The sequence below is a fragment of the Arvicola amphibius genome, chromosome 17 (assembly GCF_903992535.2).
Source record: "Arvicola amphibius chromosome 17, mArvAmp1.2, whole genome shotgun sequence".
In the NCBI taxonomy this organism is placed as follows: domain Eukaryota; kingdom Metazoa; phylum Chordata; class Mammalia; order Rodentia; family Cricetidae; genus Arvicola; species Arvicola amphibius.
Window position 1 is genome coordinate 796,718 of NC_052063.2, and position 23,622 is coordinate 820,339.

General features: G+C 46.1%; 1 protein-coding gene across 2 annotated transcripts in view; it reads left to right on the forward strand.

Annotated features, from left to right (window-relative positions):
- The window catches only part of Syn3 (synapsin III), a 360,471-nt gene that overhangs the window by 295,627 nt on the left and 41,222 nt on the right, over positions 1-23,622 (forward strand). For both annotated transcript variants that reach the window (XM_038314795.1, XM_038314794.1), the window contains one exon: positions 3,521-3,583. In XM_038314795.1, the coding sequence (XP_038170723.1) occupies positions 3,521-3,583 (63 nt within the window). The remainder of the gene's footprint in view (positions 1-3,520; positions 3,584-23,622) is intronic.

A 23,622-nucleotide genomic window follows, 5' to 3' on the forward strand; every position in this document is an offset into this window, starting at 1 on the left:
ACACATTAGAGAGAGCTGTGCTTTACTGATTCCTTTGGTGTCTCAATCTTTTCAAGTTCACTACCAATGCTAACCACCACAGTCGAAGTCTTGACACTGGAATTACCCAACTTGGAGCACCCAGACAGTGTTTCTACTGGTGTGGTCATGATTTCCTTGGGTTATGATTTCATCTTGTTCCAGCCCAGATCAGCTGGCGTTGTGGGGCCAGAGCCTCTCTAATCTCCTTTTCCATCACCCAGTTTTCCTAAACCTCTCCCTCTTCCTCCCAGAGTTAGTGCCTCCCTCCCTCTGGTGATATGACTGTTGCACCCCAATGAACTCACAGGAGCAGTGGTTACTACGCAAAGCCTGTACAAGACTGGGACCATCAGCCTCCATCATGGATGGGGAGAGGCTCAAAAGGCCCCACCCTTCCCTAAGGGGCTGTAGGCAGTTAAAGGTTGATGGTGGGAGAATCATATTCCTCAGTGCTGCAGCCAAGGTGAGCCTTGTTCAAATAAATGGATCCCCCCACCCATTTTCTTGCAGGCAGCCTTGATTACATGCAGTGTGCCACAAATAAAAAGACATGGAAGAAGGTGAAGGACTTGAGGGGAGAAAGAGGTGGATAAATGAAAATAGGGGGAACATAGTCAAAGCCCGCAAGTGTGTGTGTGTGTGTGTGTGTGTGTGTGTGTGTGTGTGTGTGTACGCACATATGTATGAGGTGCATGTGTGTATGGAATAGTAAAAGAATATGTTTTTAAAGTACAAAAGCTGAAGTTTAAAGATGCACAACGTTTGTTAGAAATTATATGATGTTAAGGTTACAAATAGATGCCGGGGAAGAATAAGCACAGAATCCGCGCACTGGTTCCCTCTAGGGTGGGAGGGAACGGCGTACATCAAGGAAAGAATCATATCACGGTTTTCAATTGCTTGGGCAGTGTTTTGTTTTTTATCAACATGGTGGCCCAAAGCTGCTCTTGAAGTCTCTTTCAGATGGGAATTACTTTATAACTGTTAAACCAACAAATAATAACCACCAGAAACACTCTCACTGCTTATTATCAGGTACAAAGAGTGGGAAACAAAATTGGATATGCACTGTGCTCTGAATGTCATAAAAACAGAACAAATAAAAAGCAACTATAGGGCTTTTTTTTTTCTCAGACAAGCAGACAAGAAGTCTGGGACAACTGTTATTGCCCTTTTTTATACTTAATAAGTTATTGCAGTTTATTTCCAAACTTTTCCACTGACTGAATATTGCTTTTGGTATCAAAATCAAATGTTACTTCTTTATTTAAAAAGATAAACTGGCTCACCTTGAGTACAGGAACATAGTAATATTTAGCCTGAAATGGGGGGGGGGGGGGAATTATCCAAACTGAGCTTGGGGATTACCGAACCCACTTGAAGTCCTCCGCTCTCAGCTGGCAAAATTTTCTTGTCTGTAAAACGCTTAAATAATAATAATAACAACAATAATAATAATACTGAGTACCTCTCCAGTGGCATTGTGGGAAGTAGTGAGATGATGTATACCTTGCTTTTTTTTTTCCCTCTCTCATTGTTATGACAAAATACCTGAAGCAGACACATAGTGGAGGAAGGGATTTATTGTGGTTTACAGTTTCCTATGGGTCAGTCCGTCACGGGGAGGGGGTGTTACAATGGCTCCCATCATCGTGGAGAGGGAACAGAGTGGCACGCGGATAGTAAGGGGCCGGGGCAAGGCGTCCTCCATCAAGAGCCCACCGCTGACGTTTACCAGCTCCCCCAGCGCCATCCTGCTTTGACTCCACCAAGTTCATCTGGTGACCTTGATCAATCTGTCTAGCATTGATCATCCGTTAGGTCAAAGTCTCACGGTCGGGTCGGCTCTGGAAACGCACTCAGAAGTGTGCTCCATTCATCCCTTAGGTTTCTCTTAATGCAATCAAGTTTGCAACTGAGTTCGTGTGGTGGTTTTGTGACCCACAGATGACCACTGGGCAAGAATGTGTAGTAGACACCCCAGGGGAAAAGATGAGCTCCCCCGGGGACAAGTGCATTGTTGGGAACACCCCAGGACAGGGTGACAGACTAGCTGTACAGCCTAGAGAAGCGGATGTGATGACCCTGTTGCGGGACAGCATGATCCAAAAGGAAGAGACTGACATCACTGCTATGTGGCAAGGAGAGATAAACTTTGACCTCAAGCACACCAGAATAGACTCCTACAAACCAAGCAAGCACCCTCCAGACGACGTAGGAATGACATGAAAGGAACAAATCAAAGCGTAGATGTGAGCATTGGTTTCCTCTCGGTCTCTCCTCCCAGCACTCTTTATTTGTATCAAAGGGAGAGAGGACCACACCCCTCCAGAAAATGATGCTGACAGAACAGATTGAAGCACAGATTCTGTATTCAGCCTTGTGTTGGCATTAGAAATGTCTGAGAGACTGGCAATGTAACAGGGCACCAGGCAGGCAAGGACAGTTGCCTGGAAAGCAGTGCAGTGCTCCAAAGAAGCCACCGTCGTGAGGCTGTTTAGCACAGGGCCTATAGGACATAACTGATAAATGCTAGTAGCAGAGTGGCCTTGAACTCCTTCAGTGCCCGAAAGAAGGCTGGGAGTTGTGAGGAGACTTGCTAGTCACCTGGAGTATTATTGGAGGCAGAAGTGTGCCAGGAAAATGAAGCTGCCATCCTCTGTACTCAAAGCTTTAGAATTCCTGACATGGGACTGAAGAGATGCCTCAGCGGTTAAGAGCATTGACTGCTCTTCCAGAGGACCTGGATTCAACTCCCAGCATCTACAAGGCAACCCAGAACCATCTGTAGCTACAGTTTTCCAGGACCCAATGCCCTCTTCTGGCTCCCGTGGGCTGCAGGCACGCGTGTAGTACAATACATACATACATGTGGGCAAAGCACCCATGAACAATACATACATACATGTGGGCAAAGCACCCATGAACACAAAATAGGAAAGAATTCCTGTCATTTTCATGACCATCCCATTGTGGGAACACTGGTATTATCTTCCCCATTTTGCCAATGAGGAAACAGGCATGGATCCATGTCATGCTTTGCCTGCAGCTGCACTAGGGTAAAGCCAGAATTTTATTATTATTTTTTATTATTAATTTTTGGGGGGTTTTCAAGTCAGGGTTTCTCTGTAGCTCTGGAGTCTGTCCTAGAACTAGTTCTTGTAGAGCAAGCTGTTCTCGAACTCACAGAGATCCTCCTGTCTCAGCCTCCCAAGTGCTGGGATTAAAGGTGTGCACCATCACTGCCTGGCAAGTCAGAATTTTAAATCAGTTGTCTAGAACACCTCTATCTTTACAGACTGTTAGGTGCTCCCAGGCAAGCTGGTTCTGAGAGCCCAGATGTGCACAGGCGTTCTGGAGCACAGGTTGAATACCTGCAGAACTTTCTGTGGGGATCCCTGACAACATTCTGAGTGAACCTTCCTATAGAACAGACAGCCCAGAGCCTCCCCACAGCAATGCTCTGAGATTAATAATGATTTCCTCTTGTGTCTTTCAGCTCACAGCCCCACACTTCCCCGTGGTGATCAAGCTGGGACATGCTCATGCTGGCATGGGAAAGGTAAGGTATGAGAAGAGTTTTGCATACAGTCAATATAGCCACATCTCCCTAGACTACCTCTGCTGCCCCTTCCTCACTGGTACAGCCCAGGACTCCCCTAGACTATCTGCTGCCTCTCCTGCACTGGTGCAGACCGCCAGGACTCCCCCACACTATCTGTTTCCCCTCCCCACTGGCACAGTCTCTGGAAGAGAGTGTTAGAAGTAATCAACAATCCACCTCCCTCTGCTCCCAGCTGACTCCCCAAAGCTTACACTGACTGTCTCTCTCCTCAGCCTGAGCTGTGAACATCACCTTGAATTGATAACTTACAGTTCTCCACGGTTATAACTTAAGAGACATGAAGGAAAAACGTTTGTTGACAATGACTCTTTTGTGTCAAGTAGCTATTATCTTCTGGTGCTATAAGCTCCTGTCCTATTTGTCCCTTTATCACCTGCGGGGCTAGCACCAACAAAGTGCAAACAGGACTCCCAGCAGGGGACCTTGGAGTCAGCAGGCTTCTGCCAAACTAAACAAAGTACTTTAAACAGTCACAGATGACATCCGGGGCAGCTGTACTGGTCAGCCTCTCAGTTGCAAGTCTCAAAGCTAAACTTGGTTTTGGACACCTGACTGAGGTCTCTTTTCCCAACATCATATACCCTGGGAGATAGCTTGGGTTAGTGTACCTACCTCCCATGAGAAGAGAGAGAGAGATGGGTGGGCCCCAGACAAGAGGAAAATCCAATCCTAGAGTTGTGTGCAGTGGGGAGCTATAGCAAGATACCTCTTGGGCCTCAGCAAGAACTGAATGACAAGGGGGGGGGGGATCTTGTCTTGACCAGCTCAGACAGCTGTACAATTCTGCACTTCATACCTATATTCTTCTCCACCTGCCAGACTGCCCCCCCATCCCTTCCTACCTGTGCTCTTCCCATTCAGGTGACATAAGGAGAGGGTGGAAGGTTTAGGGTGAGGCAGGGCAGGGTGGGGCAAGTTCTAAACCAGCCCCTTTGGGCTTCTTCATCTGTTAGATGGTGATTCTAATGAACAGCCTCTAAAGCGAGTTTTTCTGTGTGAATCAGCCTACTGTCCATGAGACAAAATATGTAAGAAAATCAACTTCTAGGAAGTTTGCTTGTCTGTCTGTCTGTCTGTCTATTTCTGCCTGTTTCAGAGTTTTTGATTCATGACCACTTGGCCCTGTTTGGGGGCCTATGCTGACACAGTTTACCGCAGCAGAGAGGGTGTATTGAATCCAAACTGTTCTTGTCAAGGCAGCTTGGCAAGGAAGCAATGAGAGTAACAAAGCCACTGCCCTTCAAACCCATTAAGCTGTGAATTCACTGATGAGATCTGAGCCCTCCTGATCCAACCCCACTTCCCAAAGCCCCTGTTTCTAAATTGCTGCACTTAACACTTGAGTTTGGGGAAGTGGAGGGTTAATATCCAAACCATGTATCTCTGTCCAGACTCCTTAGAACATCCACAGGATAAAGAAAGGAACGCTTGCCTCTTTTCCCATTCCTGTATCCCAGGACCTGGTGTGATAGTTTAAGGGTGGTAGGAAGGCAACCTTGGTGGTTGGAACTGAGGGACACCACAAAGTCACAGCAAGCAACAGAGCACAGCTCATGTGGGAGGTTTATTGGGGGATGCCCAGAGGCCAGCCTCTGAGCGGGAGCAGGAGGAGTCAGGGTCAAGAAGGGCTTTCCTTTTATTACTTAGGGAGAGGGCTCTCCTTGGTAACTATGGTAGCTACAGCTACAGTGTCTCGGCTGCTGCTGCTGACTTGTTCTGCTAGGTCTCTGGGAGCAGGCAGAGTAAATGTCTGAATGCTAATAATGGGGCCTGGTGGATGGGTGGATCCTCCTCTAGAAGCCTATGCCTTCTTTGTCCACTCCTTGATCCACTATCTGGGTGGAAAGCACCCTCCCCATGGTTCCCAATGGCCTTCATGCTAATCCATGCGAACTCTTCTGTCCTGAATTGATGTCTCTATATCACTTAAGCTTTCTGAGCATCCCTTCTTATCCTCAGACCTTTTCCTTAGTGGCCTCTGATTTGGGTTCTTCTGGCTTTCTGCCTCAGTTTCACTGATTCGGTCTCTAAAGAACAAACTCCCCTGCGCCATCCCTGGCCATGGCTGCTCTATAAACACACCGTTATCTCTCACAAGCTCCCTCAGCTTCAGCTGTCATCCTCATGTCAGTAGCCTCCTGAGTCATATTTCCTATATCTCCAGTTACCTCCTGTCCTTTGTTACCTTGTCTCCATGGTAACATCCCAAACAATGTCCATTGTCTCTTCCCACCTCCTCTTCATCTTCTTCTTCTTCTCCTCCTGTGACTTCCATATCTGGAGCAGAAACCTGTCATTCCGTTATTTCAAAACCGAAACCAAAGGGCGAGGGTAGCTCAGGGGTAGAGTGCTTGACTAGCACATCCCAGCCCCGGGGTGATCTTCCATCTCCAACACAAACAACTCAGAAACATATGAGTCATCTCTGCCTTCTCTATGTCCAAAGAGTCACCAAGTTCTTGTCACCTGAGCCTGTTTCTTTCGTTGCCCCCTTGCTGTCTGTCCACCATCACCATCTTGAACAACTCTGGTAGAGTCAGAGGGCTCCCAAGGACTTACTTATATCACTAACGCTTAAAATAATCACCAAGTGGAAATAAGGAAGCGTCTAGGGAGTTGAATGCCATGCGTCAGCAAGAGGGCTGTCCCAAAGGTTAAGAAGTCAACCTTCAAACTGAGAAGGTGACGTAGACCAAAGTAAACCTGGGTTTTCAAGAATGCTGACACGGAGGAAAGGGGGCTCTTCCCCGTAGATGTAAAATGAGAAAAGTTGCAAAGAACACTCTGGGAAAGCTGACTGAGCAGATGATGTCATGTTCATGCCGAGAGGGTAAAGAACACAACACATAGCTCCTATAGTCTTTGTACCTTTTCCTAAGAAGAGAGATGGGTGGCTGGAGACCGGCAGGGAAAGCATGCCCTGAAGAGGCCTGGTAAGGAGGTATCAATGACCCTGGTGTTTTGCAAAGCCCATTCAGGACCCAATGGGTGCAACCATTGATCCACCCTCAAGCACATGTATTCGTGTGGTACACCACAGACCTGTGCCTGTTCTACACTGGGAGTCAGACAACCAATAGGACCCAGTCCCTGCCCTCAAAACATTGTGGAGACCATCTCACATGTAAGTAAGGAATAAGCCAGGAGTGATAAAACCTATAGTCCCAGTACTCATGAGGCTAAGGTAGTAGGGTCATGAGTTCAAGACTAACCTGAGCTGCTCAATGAGAGCCTATCTCAATAGTAAATAAATAGACAGTATTTATACGTAGGGTATGATGGAAGACTATGAAAAGAATGTAGAGCTTAAAGGAGAACTCAATCCCACCTAGTACATGGAGTCTCCTGCCACAGTGGATCCTCTCAGGCAGGGGCTAGCTGAAAGAACTATTTTTAGCAGAATGTGGAAATGTTTTGAGCAGAGCACAACATGATCATAACAATTCAATAGGCAATTAATCCATTCATGACATCAGAGCCCTCCCCAGCCATTCACCGCCCAAACCACATGGGGAAGACGTCTGAATGAGTTGACACTTTATGTCAAAAGTCAAGTAAATAATGGTCAGTGGTGGTGATGAGTAAGACCGTGCCACTGAGAAGAACAGCATCAAGCTGCCAAGATGGCATGGGAAATCTGCATAAGGCTGGGTGGGCCTGGGAGGTCAAGGAACTCAATAAACCAGGAAAAAAAAAAAAAGACAGAGATGGGCTAACTCCCTGGCATTAAAATGAAGAATATGGGTTCTTTCATGGGGCAAAGAAATCAAAATCTAATGAAATACTGCATCTGGGGGGTGCTTAGACAAGCAGGGTGAAATCATGGGTGTGCTGGCTAGTTTTTGTTGTGTGGGTTTTGGTTTGTCAGCTTGACACACCTAAAGTCATCTGGGAAGAAGGAGCCTTAATTGAATTATGCTATAAGGAGAGGACTGTTTGTTCTTCCCCCACCACCCAGCTAGCTTAGCCCTGAAATAATCACACAGAAACTGTATTAATTAAATCACTGCTTGGCCCATTAGCTCTAACTTCTTATTGGCTAACTCTTACATATTAGTTTAATCCATTTCTATTAATCTGTATATCACCACAAGGTAGTGGCTACCAGCAAAATCTCAGCACATCTATCTCCAGTCACGGGTCCATGGCGTCTCTCAGACTCCACCCTTCTTTCTCCCAGAATTCAGTTCTGTCTTCCCTGCCTATCTAAGTTTTGCCCTATCAACAGTCCCAAAGCAGTTTCTTTATTAACCAATGAAAGCAACACAAAGACAGAAGGATCTCCTACACCAAATTATTGCCTCCATCAGATAGCCTATAGATAAGTCCAAGGGGCATCTTCTTGATTATAATCTGTGTGAGCAGTGCCATCCCTAGGCAGGTAGGTGGTCCTGGGTTGTAAAAGAAAATAAACTGAGCAAGCAGTGGAGAGAAAGACAGTAAGCCGCATTCCTTAGTGGGCTCTGCCTCCTGGTTCCAGCCCTGACTTCCCTCTGTGATGGACTGTGACTGGGACATGTATGCCAAAAATCCTTTTCCTCCCAAAGTTCCTATTGGGCATGGTGTTTATCACAGCAATAGAAAGGAAACTAGAATGGGGTGGGGGACACTGTGAGCTTTCCAGAAGTCAGGGTTAAGTAGCTTAGAGTCTGCTTCCCAAAGGACACTGGGCCACGTCTAGAAACAATGTTAGTTGTTACAGTTGGGAGAACATGGGGTCCTTCTGGATCCTACCAGGAGGAAGCCAGGGCACTGCTAAAAACCCCACAATGTACAGATAGCCTCCCACCTCAAAGAACTACACAGCCCTGAACATCAGCAGTGTCAAATAGAAGGAAAAATCGTTTCATTTGGGTAAAAATGATTTTGTTTCCCCTGTTGAAAATTTTACAAGCCTGGAAACCAGGTGGTGCCGTGGGGATTGTAGAGTTCGACATGTTTCAAAGTCTAGAGGGGATTCTGTGTCAGTGGATCCGAGGCTATGGAGTCAGCTAAGTACAGACATGAAATGAATGTAGACCAGGTCAGCCTGGTCCACAGAGCAAGTTTCAGGACAGCCAGGGCTACACAGAGAAACCCTGGGGCAGCCTGGTCTACAGAGCGAGTTTCAGGACAGCCAGGGCTACACAGAGAAACCCTAGGGCAGCCTGGTCTACAGAGTGAGTTTCAGGACAGCCAGGGCTACACAGAGAAACCCTGGGGCAGCCTGGTCTACAGAGCGAGTTTCAGGACAGCCAGGGCTACACAGAGAAACCCTGTCTTGAAAAAAAAAAAAAACCAAAAGTAAAAAAGAAAAAAATGCCTCTGTACTGAAAATGTCTATTTTTTGTCCCATTGTTTACTAAATGTGTGGCAAGTGTGTATAGGTGCTACATACACCTATGTATGTATGTAGACATACAGAAGTTGCAGATACTGTGTCATTTTATATAAAGGATGTGAGCATTCACAGATGCAGATTTTTATAGTCTTTACATTGTTACATTTTCAATGTTTTCCTCTTTGGAAGCAGCACATCATAGCAGCTAAGGATCTTTATTTGAATCTAGATTCCACTGCTTGTGAGTTGAGATGCTGCAAGTTACCTTCCCTAACCTCCCTCGCCATAGTTCCTTCCTTTGTAAAATGAAAATAATGTCTCATGCTGGGTGTAAGTATTAGGAGAAACTTTGAAGTTGTAGCTCAGTGCATGGACAAGGGGGCACTTGGTGGATAATAGCTGTCCATAGAATGAAGGATTCCTGACCTGTTCTGAGGACCCCAAACCCAACTGAAGTCAATAGGAGAGAGATGACTGAACAGCAGCAGAGACTACAAGTTCTTATCCCTTGTCTGCAAGTTCAGGATGAGTCAAACAAGTGCCAAGTTGCCAAAAACATCAGCAAATGCCAAATATGCATGGGTTCCACTCCATCATTTGCTGGGAAAATGAAATGTATAACCATCAGAGTAGCTAACAATGAAACAATTGATAACACCAAGTGTTGGCAAGGACACAGAACCTATTATGTACAAAGTTGAAGACAAAGGAGTTCTTTGGACATATCTATTTCTAAATGCATCATACACAAACCAAAGCAGTTGTTTATGGTAGCTTTGATATTAATTTTCCAAAACTCATCTCTCAGCAGTAGACAAAAATCACAATGTGTTCGTGCAAGCAGGATGTTTCGGCAATACCAGCAAGCTAAACTACATGTACAGCATGCATGAACCTCATGAACACACCACTGACAGAACTAAGTCAGAAACCAAGGGGTGCTGATTTAGATAATTTCACTCACGTGAAGGTGAAAGCCTTCAGGGAGCTGTAGGTTCCCTGGGATATTTTCAGGTGATAAAACGTCCAGGAAACCCAAGAAAGGCAGATCTGGAGATCAGTAGTTGAATCTTTACCCAACCTGCACAAGGCCCCAGTTCATCTCCAGCATTGTAAACAAAGAAGTCAGGGTAGAAGTTACCTTCAGGGTGGAAGACAAGCGCTGCCTAAACTGAGGTGGAAATCGGCACCATTCTTGACTTGGATGTTTGTTTTGTAACTACTCACAGAACTGCCCTTTGTGTTGTGTGTCCTTTTCCATTGTTATGTTACATTTTGAAATAAGGTCTTACAATGTAGCCAGCTCAGAGGATAGAGACATAAATGCATGATCTCCAGAGTAAAGGAAGAGTGCACAGCTAGAAGATTGACAGATTGGTAAGTAATGAACAACTAATGAAAGGGAGAGTTATCTTAGTCTAGGAGGACTAGGGGCACTGTAAGCAGCACTCTCGAAAGCATCGGGCATGGACAAGGACACTTAGACCTGGAGGACGCTATATTCATATAGAAGGCAAGGCAGAGAAGAGGGACGGTCAGACTTCAAGGAACAACTTTGTAGCAATCAGAAGGCTGAGGCAGAGACCAGGGATAGTCTGGCTTCAAGGAGCAACTTTGTAGCAATCAGAAGGCTGAGGCAGAGACCAGGGATAGTCTGGCTTCAAGGAGCAACTTTGTAGCAATCAGAAGGCTGAGGCAGAGACCAGGGATAGTCTGGCTTCAAGGAGCAACTTTGTAGCAATCAGAAGGCTGAGGCAGAGACCAGGGATAGTCTGGCTTCAAGGAGCAACTTTGTAGCAATCAGAAGACTGAGGCAGAGACCAGGGATAGTCTGGCTTCAAGGAGCAACTTTGTAGCAATCAGAAGGCTGAGGCAGAGACCAGGGATAGTCTGGCTTCAAGGAGCAACTTTGTAGCAATCAGAAGGCTGAGGCAGAGACCAGGGATAGTCTGGCTTCAAGGAGCAACTTTGTAGCAATCAGAAGGCTGAGGCAGAGACCAGGGATAGTCTGGCTTCAAGGAGCAACTTTGTAGCAATCAGAAGGCTGAGGCAGAGACCAGGGATAGTCTGGCTTCAAGGAGCAACTTTGTAGCAATCAGAAGACTGAGGCAGAGACCAGGGATAGTCTGGCTTCAAGGAGCAACTTTGTAGCAATCAGAAGGCTGAGGCAGAGACCAGGGATAGTCTGGCTTCAAGGAGCAACTTTGTAGCAATCAGAAGACTAGAGACTTCCCTCTTCAACAAAAGGTTCTTACTATTACCCAGGCAATGTCTTAACCTCAGACACTGGAGCCCTAAAATTGAGACAACTCTGTAGGTGCAAAGAGTTTGAAGATAGTTTCTGTCTCACAGGTAACTCCCAATGTACATACCATAATCCCAAATATGAGGGTTCAAGCCTATAATCCCCAAACCCAGGATACTGAAGCAGGAGAGTCGCTACAAGTTAGAGACTACATAGTTTAGCCTACTGCATACCTAGTTGGCCTATTTAGTGGGACATTTCTCAGAAACAAACAAAAAATGACCTTATGTTGTTGTTCATTGATGAATTTCTATACTTTTAATCAATTGAAAAGAATAGCACAATGTATCACCATCCATGATGGCTCATATTCCTTGTCAGCTTGGTGAGATTTAGAATTGTCATGGAAAATACAGCTCTGGATGTGTCTGTGAGGGGGGGTCTCCAGAAAGGTTTACCTAGAGACAGAGACTCGCCGCTGGGTGTGTGTGCACCTTCCCTTGGGCTGGGGTCCCACACTGAATAAAAAGCAGGAAGTCAATTAAACAGTCAATTAAGCAGCCATTTCTCTCTGCCTCCTGACTATGACCAGCTGTGTCAAGCTCCTGCAACCGTGACCTCCCTGCTGTGAGCCAGCATCAGCCCTTCCCTGCTGGTGTAGATTATGTCGGTCATTTTGCCACAGCAATAAGAACATTAGCTATTACACCATCAGCATAGGAAAACAAGTTCAAGGCATCAGTTGGAGAGGCTGAGGCAGATGGGTGGGTTGAGCTCAGGAATTAGAAGCTAGCCTAGGGAACATAGTGAGATCTTTTTTTTCCCCAACAAACCAAGAGTGGAGTCCCAAACGTGGCATGGGGGAATGCACGTAGTATAGGTTCTGGCCTGAATCTGGAGTTCCCATGCACTGGTTACATGTACTTCAATTACCACCTGTCTAACACAGAGACAGTAAAATCCCACCTAGGAGTGTAATGACACCAGAATAGATATATCAGTCTGTATTTATTTTATGTATTATTTATGAAGGGTGGCAGATAAAGCTGGTATACATTTACTGCAAGAGCTTCAACGTCCAGTAGCAAATATGAACTATTATTTTGATTAAGCACTTACTGAGCTGAAACAGGCAGTCGCTCATAACAAACAAAAAGGGAAGGAATTTAATTAAATTCTGGGTAAAATACAGGCAGCAGCTTCCAGCACAAGGAGCTGACCCCACCCTACAGTTGCCTTGAATTTTACTTTCCCAGTTTCTCCCTGTCTGAGCTTGAATTCTGGCACTCATCTCAGAAAATAAGAACCTGAGGCTCAGAGAGGAGCAGGACCTTGTTCAGGCCACACAGAAATAGAATTATCCTCCAAACTGAGAATAAATGAAAGTTGAGATATTTGGCCCCATTCATACTTTTGAGACAGATATGTAGTCATTGTGATAGCAATGCAATGCAGAAGTCTCCTTTATCCGGGAATGATATGTCCTACCACCCACAATGGAGACCTGAAATCACAAAAAGTGCCAACCCTATGTCTACAGTTTTTATGGCTTCCCTTTGACATATGCAAATTGATAACTCTTGTGTATTTCACAGTCATCATAAAGTAGAACAAGGTTCACTTGACCCCCAAGCATGGTAGTACCTAACCCAGTGGTTCTCAGCCTTCCTAATGCCACGACCCATGTTGTGGTGACTCCCAGCCATGAGGTTATTTTCATTGCTACTTCATCACAGTAACTTTGCGATTTTCCGGTGGTCTGAGGTAACCCCTGTGAAAGGATGGACTAACCCCAAAGGGGTCATAGTTCTCACAACTGAGAACTTCTGAGTGACTCACGGGAATGTAGCGTATACTGCGTGGAATGCCGCAGAGGGATGGCTCACACCAGGAGCGGCTGGGAGGAGGCTGGGACACCATTTCGTCATTCCGCTCGGAATGGCATGTGACAAAAACTTAGGAACTATTTATTCCTGAAATTTTCCATTTGATATTTTCAAATTTCACAAATAGCTGTGGGAAGCAAAACTATGGGTGAGGAGAGACTATCATAATCACAATAATGATAAAAAAATCTAATGTTATATTGATTTTATTCTGTCCAATAAGTGATAGATGACATTAGACAGACAGACAGATAGGTTTTGTATTCATTTATTGACTATATTCTGTAAGGAAGGTACTATTGAGACCTCCACTTTACAGATGGGGAAACTGAGGCATGGGCTATAAGTGGTGGAGTCTGGCTGAGCTCAGGAGTGGAGGGCGTGGCCACTGAGGTGGTAACAGACTATAGGGAACTAGAAGACCTAACTCTCTTCCCTTGCGTGCGCAGTGCTGCTGCTATGAAAGTAGCCCCAAGCAGTGAGTGACAGGCTATTCTGCAGCTGTTCTGTGTGTTCCGGACAGCCAGGTGTCTGTCCCCGTGTGCAGTGCCTGCAGCAACCCCAGCATCTCACATACTCCCACTTGCCCCAGTTCGCTGCCGTCATCAGCTCCAAGCAACCTGGACTCAGATCCCTTCCCTTCGGCTGACTCACGTAGCGAGCCTTCCCAGCATTGTCGCTCTAGAAGTGGGAGGAGGTGGCCTTAGAACTCCATGCTGGAGGGGGAGGAATAGGGTCCAGGGGAGCAGTTAAGGAATCCAAAGATTCTTCTCCCACTGGGAGTCTGCCAGAAAGGAGAACCATGACCTGTGGTCAGCAGAAGTCTATAAGGTGTGAGTGACGCCCCGTGCAGAAGAATGACCAGAGCCCTGCTTCCATGAATGAGGGGAATCCATGGAGGATTTTATACACATATGTATCTCATGCATGAACACGTGCACAACCTATAGACCCTTACTTTTATTTCTGCCTTTAGATACTAAAATACTACCCTTCTAAACTCTCAGACCCAGAGGGGACAGGGATGGGATTCTAAGGCTCTGTCAGCCTGGTATGTGTCATGTTGAAGACAAATTCATCCAGATCAGGAGGGAGCTCATTTTCCAAGCGAGGATTCAAGGCTTCGGTCTTCATCTGTGGCATCTTATCTTGCACTTCACACATTCTTGCGTCATCTTTGGTTCACTGGAAAGAGCTTCAACATAGTTTCAAGAAACCCTAATTGTCCTGCTGACCCCTACATCATCAGGGCCAGCACTGTTCCTGTGGACCAATTGTTTAAACATAAATGCCGTTTCCTCGTATGTGCATGAGCCTTGATTTCACTTACCCGTCACTTGGAGAGCTGATAAGGCCAAAAACATCAAAAGCAGAAAATGGCATGTGGAGAGAAAGGCTGAGGGGGAACATGGCTTCAGACTCCAGTTTTCCTGGTGGTGAGCTTGCCTCTGCCATTTGCTATATCTGGGAACTTAAGAAAATGTTTTAACTTCCCGGGACTTCAATCTCACCGAGACAGCGCGGAGCAGATTTTGGTGGTGAGTAAAAGAGGAGAGAGAGCGCGCATTAACTTATCCGTGTGCCAGGACACATTCTTTGAGCCTCCAAGCCTTCCTGGGAATTAGATCTAAGCCCTGATGTGTACAGGTTCCCAGGGTTCATCTTACCAAGGTTACACAGGTTAGCAGCAAAGAAGAGTTGGGACACTGGGGAAATAGCATGGTGGGTAAAGTGCTTGCCGTGTAAGCATGAAGAGCTGATTTCAGAACTGTAGCACCCATGGAAAATCCAGATGTGGCAGCACCTGTCTGTAATTGTGATGCTGTGAGAACAGACACAGGTGGATCCCAGGGCCTCCCTGGCCAGGCCAGTCTAGCCAAAACAGTGAGCTCCAGTTTCAGAGAGAGACCCTGTCTAAAATTTAAGAAGGAAAGTGAGATAGAGAGACATGTGACATTGGTATCTGGCCTCTGCACGTATACACACAGTTATACACACGCATACACACACATGAAAGAGGGTCAGGATCAAGTTCAACAGTCCCTACAGCTCCCTTTTCTTGCTGCCTGGTTAGGAGGTATCAGTGAGCTTGGTGTTTTGCAAAGCCCACTCAGGACCCAGTGGGTGCAACCAATGATCCACCCTCAAGCACATGTACTCATGTGGTACACCACAGACCTGTGCCTGTTCTACACTGGGAGTCAGACAACCAATAGGACCCAGTCCCTGCCCTTAAAACATTGTGGAGACCATCTCATATGTAAGTAAAGAATAAGCCAGGAGTGATAAAACCTAGTCCCAGTACTCATGAGGCTAAGGTAGTAGGGTCATGAGTTCAAGACTAACCTGAGCTGCCCAATGAGAGCCTATCTCAAAAGTAAATAAACAGAGAATATATATATATATGGGGCATGATGGAAGACTATGCAAAGAACGTGAAACTTAAAGGGGAGGAACTCAATCCCACCTAGGAGGTTGTGGAGTCTTTTATGGCAGTGAAATCTCTCAAGCAGGGGCTAGCTGAAATAATTCTATTTTATACAACATGGAAACACTTTTGAGTAGGGTACAACTTGGTCACAGCAATTCCATAAGGAACACCCTGGTGGCATCTTGTCTTCCCAAGATAAGGAAAAGAGCCAGCTACAGGGGGAAGTAGATGTATAAGGGACTTCACAGAGCCCCCTGAGGAGCATGTGGTACCTTTCAGGCAAGCACTGACCTTTCATGGAAGAATAGCCCTTGTTTTCTGGTCCACTGACCTCACACCAGGCCTGCAGCCAGGATCAATAAGATTCATCTCAAGAGAATGAAGAAAAGACTGATGGCTATCATCAAAAAAAAGTGTGTACCCTACCATCTTCAGGCCCCATTTGTCACAGAGATGGAAGTCTGTCAGCAGCCTCCTGTGGGCGTCGACATACATAGACCCTCCAGGGAGTGCATCATATCTAAAAATAACAAAATCATCTTGAAGCAGATAAGATTTCCCTCTTTCCTTTCTGTTCTCCTGACAGTGTCTGCCAGCATATCTGGACACTGTATATAATAAAAGTCAGCAGAAGCCTTTCTCTCTGGGGCCCTCAGAAAGAGGAGTTCCACATGATCGCTGGCTCCCACCTCTCCCCACCATTAGACAGTCATAGGCACTAGAGAGACTGTAGAATGCAGGGCTAGAGAGGTAGCTCGGTTGGCAAAGCATTGGCCTTACACACATGAGGATCGAGAATCTATGCTTTTGTTTTTAAATCCAGGTATGGTGGCATGCACTTGTCATTCCAGCTCAGGGAGACAAAGGCAGGCAGCTCCCTGACCTAAGTCTGGTTGAATCTTGGTTCCAGGCCATTGAGAGACCCTATCTCAGAAGACAAGGTAGAAGTTCCTGAGGTACAATACTCAAGGCTGACCTGTGGCTCCACACACATAAATGCATGTCCGTACCACACTTACACACAGAGAGACAGAGACAGAGAGACAGAAAACCTTTATTTACAGGTTTTGCTATCAAACCTATTTTTGCAGGTAAAATAAACTAAGACCAAGAAGTTACTCTCACGAGCCTGCACATGACACGCCCACACTGTTTCCTTGTGTTCTGGTGCCCATGCTCAAGGAGGCTAGCTTCCAGAAGTTCTACCAGCCATACAGAACACAGCCTGGTGTCTGTCAGGAAGAGCCTGGTTTTATGGTCAGCCCATAGGAGAAGCCACGTCCTCAGACGACAACCTGGCTTCCTGGCGTCTCAGCACAGACAGCTGCCCTGCAAGCTTCCTGGAGGGAAACCCGTCACATCTCTGGTTTCTTGGAAAGAGCTGGAGTTTGGGAACGCTGGTGGTTTTGTTTTTCCAGGAAGGCCAGGAAGATAGAATGTGGGCTTGTTATGTGTGGGAGTCCGCACGTATATGTTTGGGAGTAGGAGAAGCCTGTTCTCACTCTCAGACTCCACTAAGCCTCTGGACAATTGAGGCAGCAATGACAGAACCTATGTCTGTTGTCCTGACTTCTGGTCTCAGCCCCAAGAATTTATTCCACCAACACCCCTTCCAGGGTGAGGCCTGAAATGCTAAGGAAGATAATGCCGAGATAATGCTGCCCAGCCTTGTCCACATCGTGGTACTTGAACGTGGCAGTGTAGATACAAAGATGCCACTGGAAGCTGAAGTCTAGGATCTGGGGATTTCAGACACCTAGGAAACAAGGGTCAGCAGTGTTGGCATCTGTCAGGATGATATCATCGGCTGGGTAACAGCTCAAGTGTGTCTGATTCTGAAGTCAGGCAGGACCAAGCTCCTCCACAGCCCTGTCAATTAAGTGTGCCTCATTGGAGGACCACCAGCAGCAGCACCAACACTAGAGCTTCTCACAAATGTAGAATGCCCCCAGCCATGTTCCACCAGCATCATAGCCTAACAAGACGTCCAGGTGGCTAACGTGCATGACCACGGTTTTAGACCAGAGGATGCCATCTCAGACGACCCAGGGACCAGGAGTTCCACAGTGAATCAGGGACATTGGCAGCCTAGAGCCAAAGGCCATGCCATCAGATAGGACAGTTACAACTCAACTCTGGCCACTTAAGACTGGGAGACCAGGAAGTCTGGGGACATCAGATCCTTCTCATCCTCTTATCATGTCTGCTCCCCCCTTGTCATTAATCTTAAGCTGCCAGTTTGATGCCTCCAATTGTCTCACATTATAGACATGGAGTTTTAAATTAGTCTTCACTATGCTGAGGGCTGCAGAGCCCAAGGAGAAGCCCCAGCTCAGATACCTCTAAAGTGGATAACCTTGGGCAAGCACTGGACTTTGGGGTCTTTTGTTTCTCACTGTGAGTGACCCTAATAAGCCCCCTAACTGGATGAGGGGTTATCCCACAGGCACTCTTAGAAATATGTTGGCTTTCCTCCTCTAGATCGGAGCTGCTTCCCAAACTTTCCTGGGTAGGAAGATCACCAGGGGATCAGTTAAGATACAGAGCCTGTCAGCAGCCTGAGTGGGGTTGCAGGGTACTGCCTGGGCTTTCATGGTTCTAGCAAGCCCACAGGTGATATCAATGCTTCTAGTCCTTGATCTTGGTCAAAGGTCAGCCGCTTACATTTTCCTCTCCAGTGACCACGTATCTTCTGTTGCAGCTACTCACCCTGCCTTGTAGAATTAAGCAGCCATGGATGACACGTGGGTGAATAGTATAGCTGTCTCCCAATAGAACTTTGTGTGGACATTAACATTTCAATTTCAGGGCCAGGAGATGGTGCAATCCATATAGCGCTTGTTGCAGAAGCAAGGCCCTGGGTGTGATCCCCAGAACCCTGTAGGGTAGCACACATACTTGTAATCCCAACAACAACAAACAAACAAACAAAAATGGTGGACTGTGTCTGAGTAAGGACAACCAAGGACAACCAACACACACACATACTCACATACAGCACATGCATGCATACCCACCCAACCCCATACACACAGTGTGTGCACATATTCCACACACACACACACACACACGTACTCACATACAGCACATGCATGCATACCCACCCAACCCCATACACACAGTGTGTGCACATATTCCACACACACACACACACACACACACACACGTAAGAAATTTTATTTTATGTCAGTTTCATAAATCATGGAATATTGTTCATCTTTGTATTTATTTCAAGTATTTAAAAATGTAAATACCATCTCTGTTTTATTTTGTGGCAGAGTTATGATATATATGTATGTATCTGTGTGTGTGTGTGTGTGTGTGTGTTCATCTCAGGCCAGCATCAAACTTGTGATTCTCCTGTTCCAATCTTATACCACTGCTCTGGACTTATAAATACCATCTTTAACTCATGAATTGCATCAAAATAGGCCACAGGCCAGTCTTAGCACTCAGGTATAAGTTACCAAAACTCTGTCCAAGACCATCTTGAATTCTAAGACTGGTTGTCTTAGTCACCTGCCAGATAACAAGCCAAGGGTATATAAACTGCACCCCCTGACACACACACACACACACACACACACACACACACACACGCACACACACACACACACCCTATCCTACTACCCCTCTTCAGCTCTATCCCTGCCTACGCCAGGGCCCTGGGCAGTTGAAAACCAGTCCTTCATCCTGCACAATGGGCAGGAGCTGGGAGGAGGAGGTGTTAACCCTCGGGGCTGACACTTGTCCGGTGACTCCCTTCCCTTCCATTCAGTTTTACAGTCAGCAACTTGCAGTAAAAATGTGGCCCAAAGAATCGGTGACCCGGGCACTCATCACCAGCACACAGTTATCTGATTTATTAAGGAGAAAAGAGGAAAGGAGCCCAACCTGATAAGCAGGACAATTAGCTCCCACATGGTCCATTATCTTCCCATCATGGTGGTCTCCCACCTCTTCCCACCCCTGGTAGCATGAACACAGGCAGCAGGGTGTGACATACTCTGGCCCCTGGACTTCAGAAGGCTCAGAGTAGGGGCACAGGCTTTTGAGGATTTGAGACCAACGGCTTGTGATAGCCTGAAAGGCGGCATCCTTCCAACTGTTCTAAGTTGGGCCTTTATGCAATACCCAAAGCGATGCTGGAGAGGCAGGGCCTCTAGGAAGCGATTAGATCATGAAGGCGCCACCTTCATGAATAGAGTCATGAAAGAGGCAGGGGAAAGGCCCTTTCCTATCCTGCAGAGTGCAGACTCAGGAAAAGCCTCATCTATAAAACCCTTAGTGGACACTGAGTCTCCTCGTCTTGATCTTGGATGTTCCTGTCCCAGAATTATGAGTCATGGACTTCTGTTCATCAATTGTACAACCAAAGATATTTTGTTATAGCAATCCAAAAGGATAAGGTGTGCCTCTTGCACATATCCAATAAATATTGACAGATGTGACGTCCAACTTATTTTAAGCTGAGAAGCCAGTAAATGTTTAGTGACTATTTTTGCAAATATATTTGTTATTTTTCTTGCAGCTGTGACAAAAACCTGGCAAGCAGCTTAAGGGAAAGGTGGCTTGTGAGGGGAAATCCACCGTGTCAGAGGGTCTCAGTCCATCAAGACAGGGTGGGTCATTAGCTGTGGGAGCTGTAGGTCCTCCTAGTAACCCCATAGTATCATGCACCGTAGCAATGGATGTAGTCACGAGCTTTCATGCCCCACAGGCTACCTGCTCACTGGGGAAGCACTCCACCACCAAGATACATTTCAATGACGCCTTAGGGCTGGAGATATAGTTCCGTGTTAGAACAGGGTTTCACTATGTAGCCCTGGCTGCCCTAGATCTTGCTCTGTAGACCAGGCTAACCTTGAACTCACAAAGATCTCCACCTGCTTCTGCCTCCCAGTAGAAATTAAAGGCATATGCTACCACACTCAACAGTCATGACCAAGATCCTGTCAGTCATGGATGAGCCTCTGGGTTCCAACCTCAGCACCACTAAAACACAATACCATAGGTACTGGAGGGATTTTGTTTAGATTTTTTGAGACATGATCTCACAATGCTGTCTAGACTGATCTCAGATCATGGACTCAGGCCATCCTACCCGCTCAGCCTCCCACACAGCTGGATCTGGAGGTGTGCATCACTGTGAACAGATAGGTTATGTTTTCCAAACCAGATCCCATTTTCTAATGCACGCGGAAATGCATGCCAGGCTAATAGTCTGTCATACGTGGGTTTGTGTGGTCATCAGCACCATGCACTGAGGGCCACTGGCAGAAGAAAGCTGGTACCCAGGTCCTGAACACACGTGATGCCTGTCTTATTCTTGGCTTAAAGTGACACTGGATGGCACCTAGTCTGACCTGTGTGTCCATTGCCCCATCTACTAAAAGGGAGAGTTGTCCTGATGCCTTTGAAAGTTCCTCACACACCGGGCCTCTTCTCTACGTTGCCATTATAGGCAGCACACCCACGATTTCAGCTGCAACACTCCCCAGCTGGGAGAGAAACCTGTGCAGTTTCAACTCTAAGTTCAAACGAAGTTCTTAAATCAGAGAGGGAGGTGAAATGACTTTTTAGGCAAGTCCCTGTATTTTCACCAACTCCTCAAAAAGCAGGGAAACGTGTAGGGAAAGGTTAACTACCATGTTCAGTTGACCATAGACTCCCAATTTCCAAGCATTCTCACTACCTTAACTCTATGCAATGAATCACACACACACAGAGACTTGTATTGTTTTTCAAAAAATCTTTACATTGCTTTAATATCTCCATAGTTTCTCTCTCTCTCTCTCTCTCTCTCTCTCTCTCTCTCTCTCTCTCTCTCTCTCTCTCTCTCACACACACACACACACACACACACACACACTTGTATTGTTTTTCAAAAACATTTGCATGACTTTAATATCTCCATAGTTCAGCAGGGAATCAGTCAGGCAAGAAGAAACCCCACGCCTCTGTCTATCTTTGGCTGTAGACAAGCACTCCCATTTTTTAAAGCAAGTCAGTATCTTTTTAATAACTCCCTAAAAGGCAGGGAAACATGTAGGGAAGGCTAAAACTACCATATTCAATTGACAGTAGAAGCTTTCCTGTGAGATAGCTCTGGCTATTGCTATACCTAGCGCATCCTCAGCACAACCCACATTCAAAACAAAGGCACACAAGAGAGAAACTCATGCCAATAAAGACAGTGCAGAAAATAGCTTAGATGCTATTAGTGTGGATTGGACTTTACAAGAAATAAATAACTTCCAGAGAACCTTTATTATGGACGTGTTATATACAGCTGGCCTTTGTTGTTTTGTGGACGTATTTGGTTTTACTACATCTTCTTTGTCACTCTGGAGGCATGTTTATAATGATAAACTCCATCTACAGATGGGGAAAGTGAGGTGTGGATCAGTGAGGAAGTTCCCAGTGTCCCACACTGCACGGCGTACAGTTACCTGATGCCCAAACCAATGTTCATGTTGATGCCTCCAGTCTTGGAGAATCCATATTTTCTAAAACTTTCATACATATATAATGACCACCAATTTGGAGAAATATAGAGATTGTGTGTGTGAGGAGGGGGATGGAGAAGGAGGGAGGGGAAGCGCCTCATCCCAGGTTACAGCATTTAAATGGGAAAGCTAAGATCTGATCTAGGTCAGCATCACCTGGAGCCTGCAAATCTCACCTGATTTCTTTCTTACAACTGGATGGGAAGATGGTGTGATTTAGTAAAGCCCCGGTGTGCATTAAATGCAGTTTTCCCAATCTGGCCCGACTCATGGGTTTTGGAAGATCGCTAAGCATGCTAGCAGTGGGCAATGGAACAGCTCTCTCCTGGCCTGTCCTTTAGCAGGCTATCTGCCTGATATCTACCTACCTTACCATCTGCCGATGGTCTGGATGCTTATTTTGTGACCCCCCGCCCCCCATGTCACCTCCGAGGTACTGGGAAGTGAGAGCGTTTGAAAGGTGACTGGGTTCTCAGGGATCCTGAATGGGATTAGTGCTGCTATGGTTTGATTCTAGAATGTCCCCTACAGGCTTGTGTTTGCAATTCTCAGACTTCAGCTCCTGGGGCTCTGCTGAAAGTTGTGGAGCCCTTAGTTATAGCCTAGAGTCATTGTTTCCTGGAAATGCCATGTGAACAAAAAGAAGCCTTCGCCATGAGCCTATATGAATGTTACATTTTCTGCCAGGTATTTTGTCACAAAAAAAAATATGCTAACATAATGTCTTTATAAAATAGTTTCAAGGCCAGCCAGCCAGGTTGAATCGATGAGCACCAGGTAAATGAGGGAGCTTGTTTCAAAGGAGATAGAGGACATTACTAAGGATGACCCCAGATGGTAGCCTATAGCCTTCACACACACACACACACACACACACACACACACGCACGCACACACACACACACACACACACACACACGCACGCACGCATGCACGCACAACACAAATATGCACATGTATGAACACACATACAAATGAGCATACACACATGGGCACATGGGCAAAAATTTGTTTTAAATATCTTGTAAGATAGGAATACAGAAACAGGAACAATAGGACAGTTGCTGGTGTTTGACATCTGGTTAACTCGCATTACTTTTTTTTCTGCAAGGATTTATGCCAATTTAAATTGGCCCGTTTGGAAGAGTTGGTGGCTATCGTTGTAACCTGACTCTCCTTCCCTGCCTGGGTTTATTGGTTGCATTCTATGTACTAAATCCCGCCCTAAGGACTGCACAGGCTTGCTTCGCTAATCCCATGGCCTGCATTTCCCCTCAGGTAGACACTGGCAACCGTTCCACAAATGAAGGAGAAACCCACTCCCTCATTTCATGAAAGACAAGTGAGCTGGTTTTAGAGGCTACACTTGGCTAATTTCTTTTCTTTTTAGTGTTTGGAATTAAGTCAGGTCCTTGCAGATCTAGGTATTTGATAGTTCCCTTCTTGATTTACCTTTCTCACCTAAACTGCCATGATTAGCTTTAAGAGTCCAGGCTGTGAGAGACCCACACCTTCCAGAGGCCCTCTAGCTGTGTTTATTTTCTCATTCTGGGGGCGTTCTGTGACCTTTCCTGGAAAGCCCAAG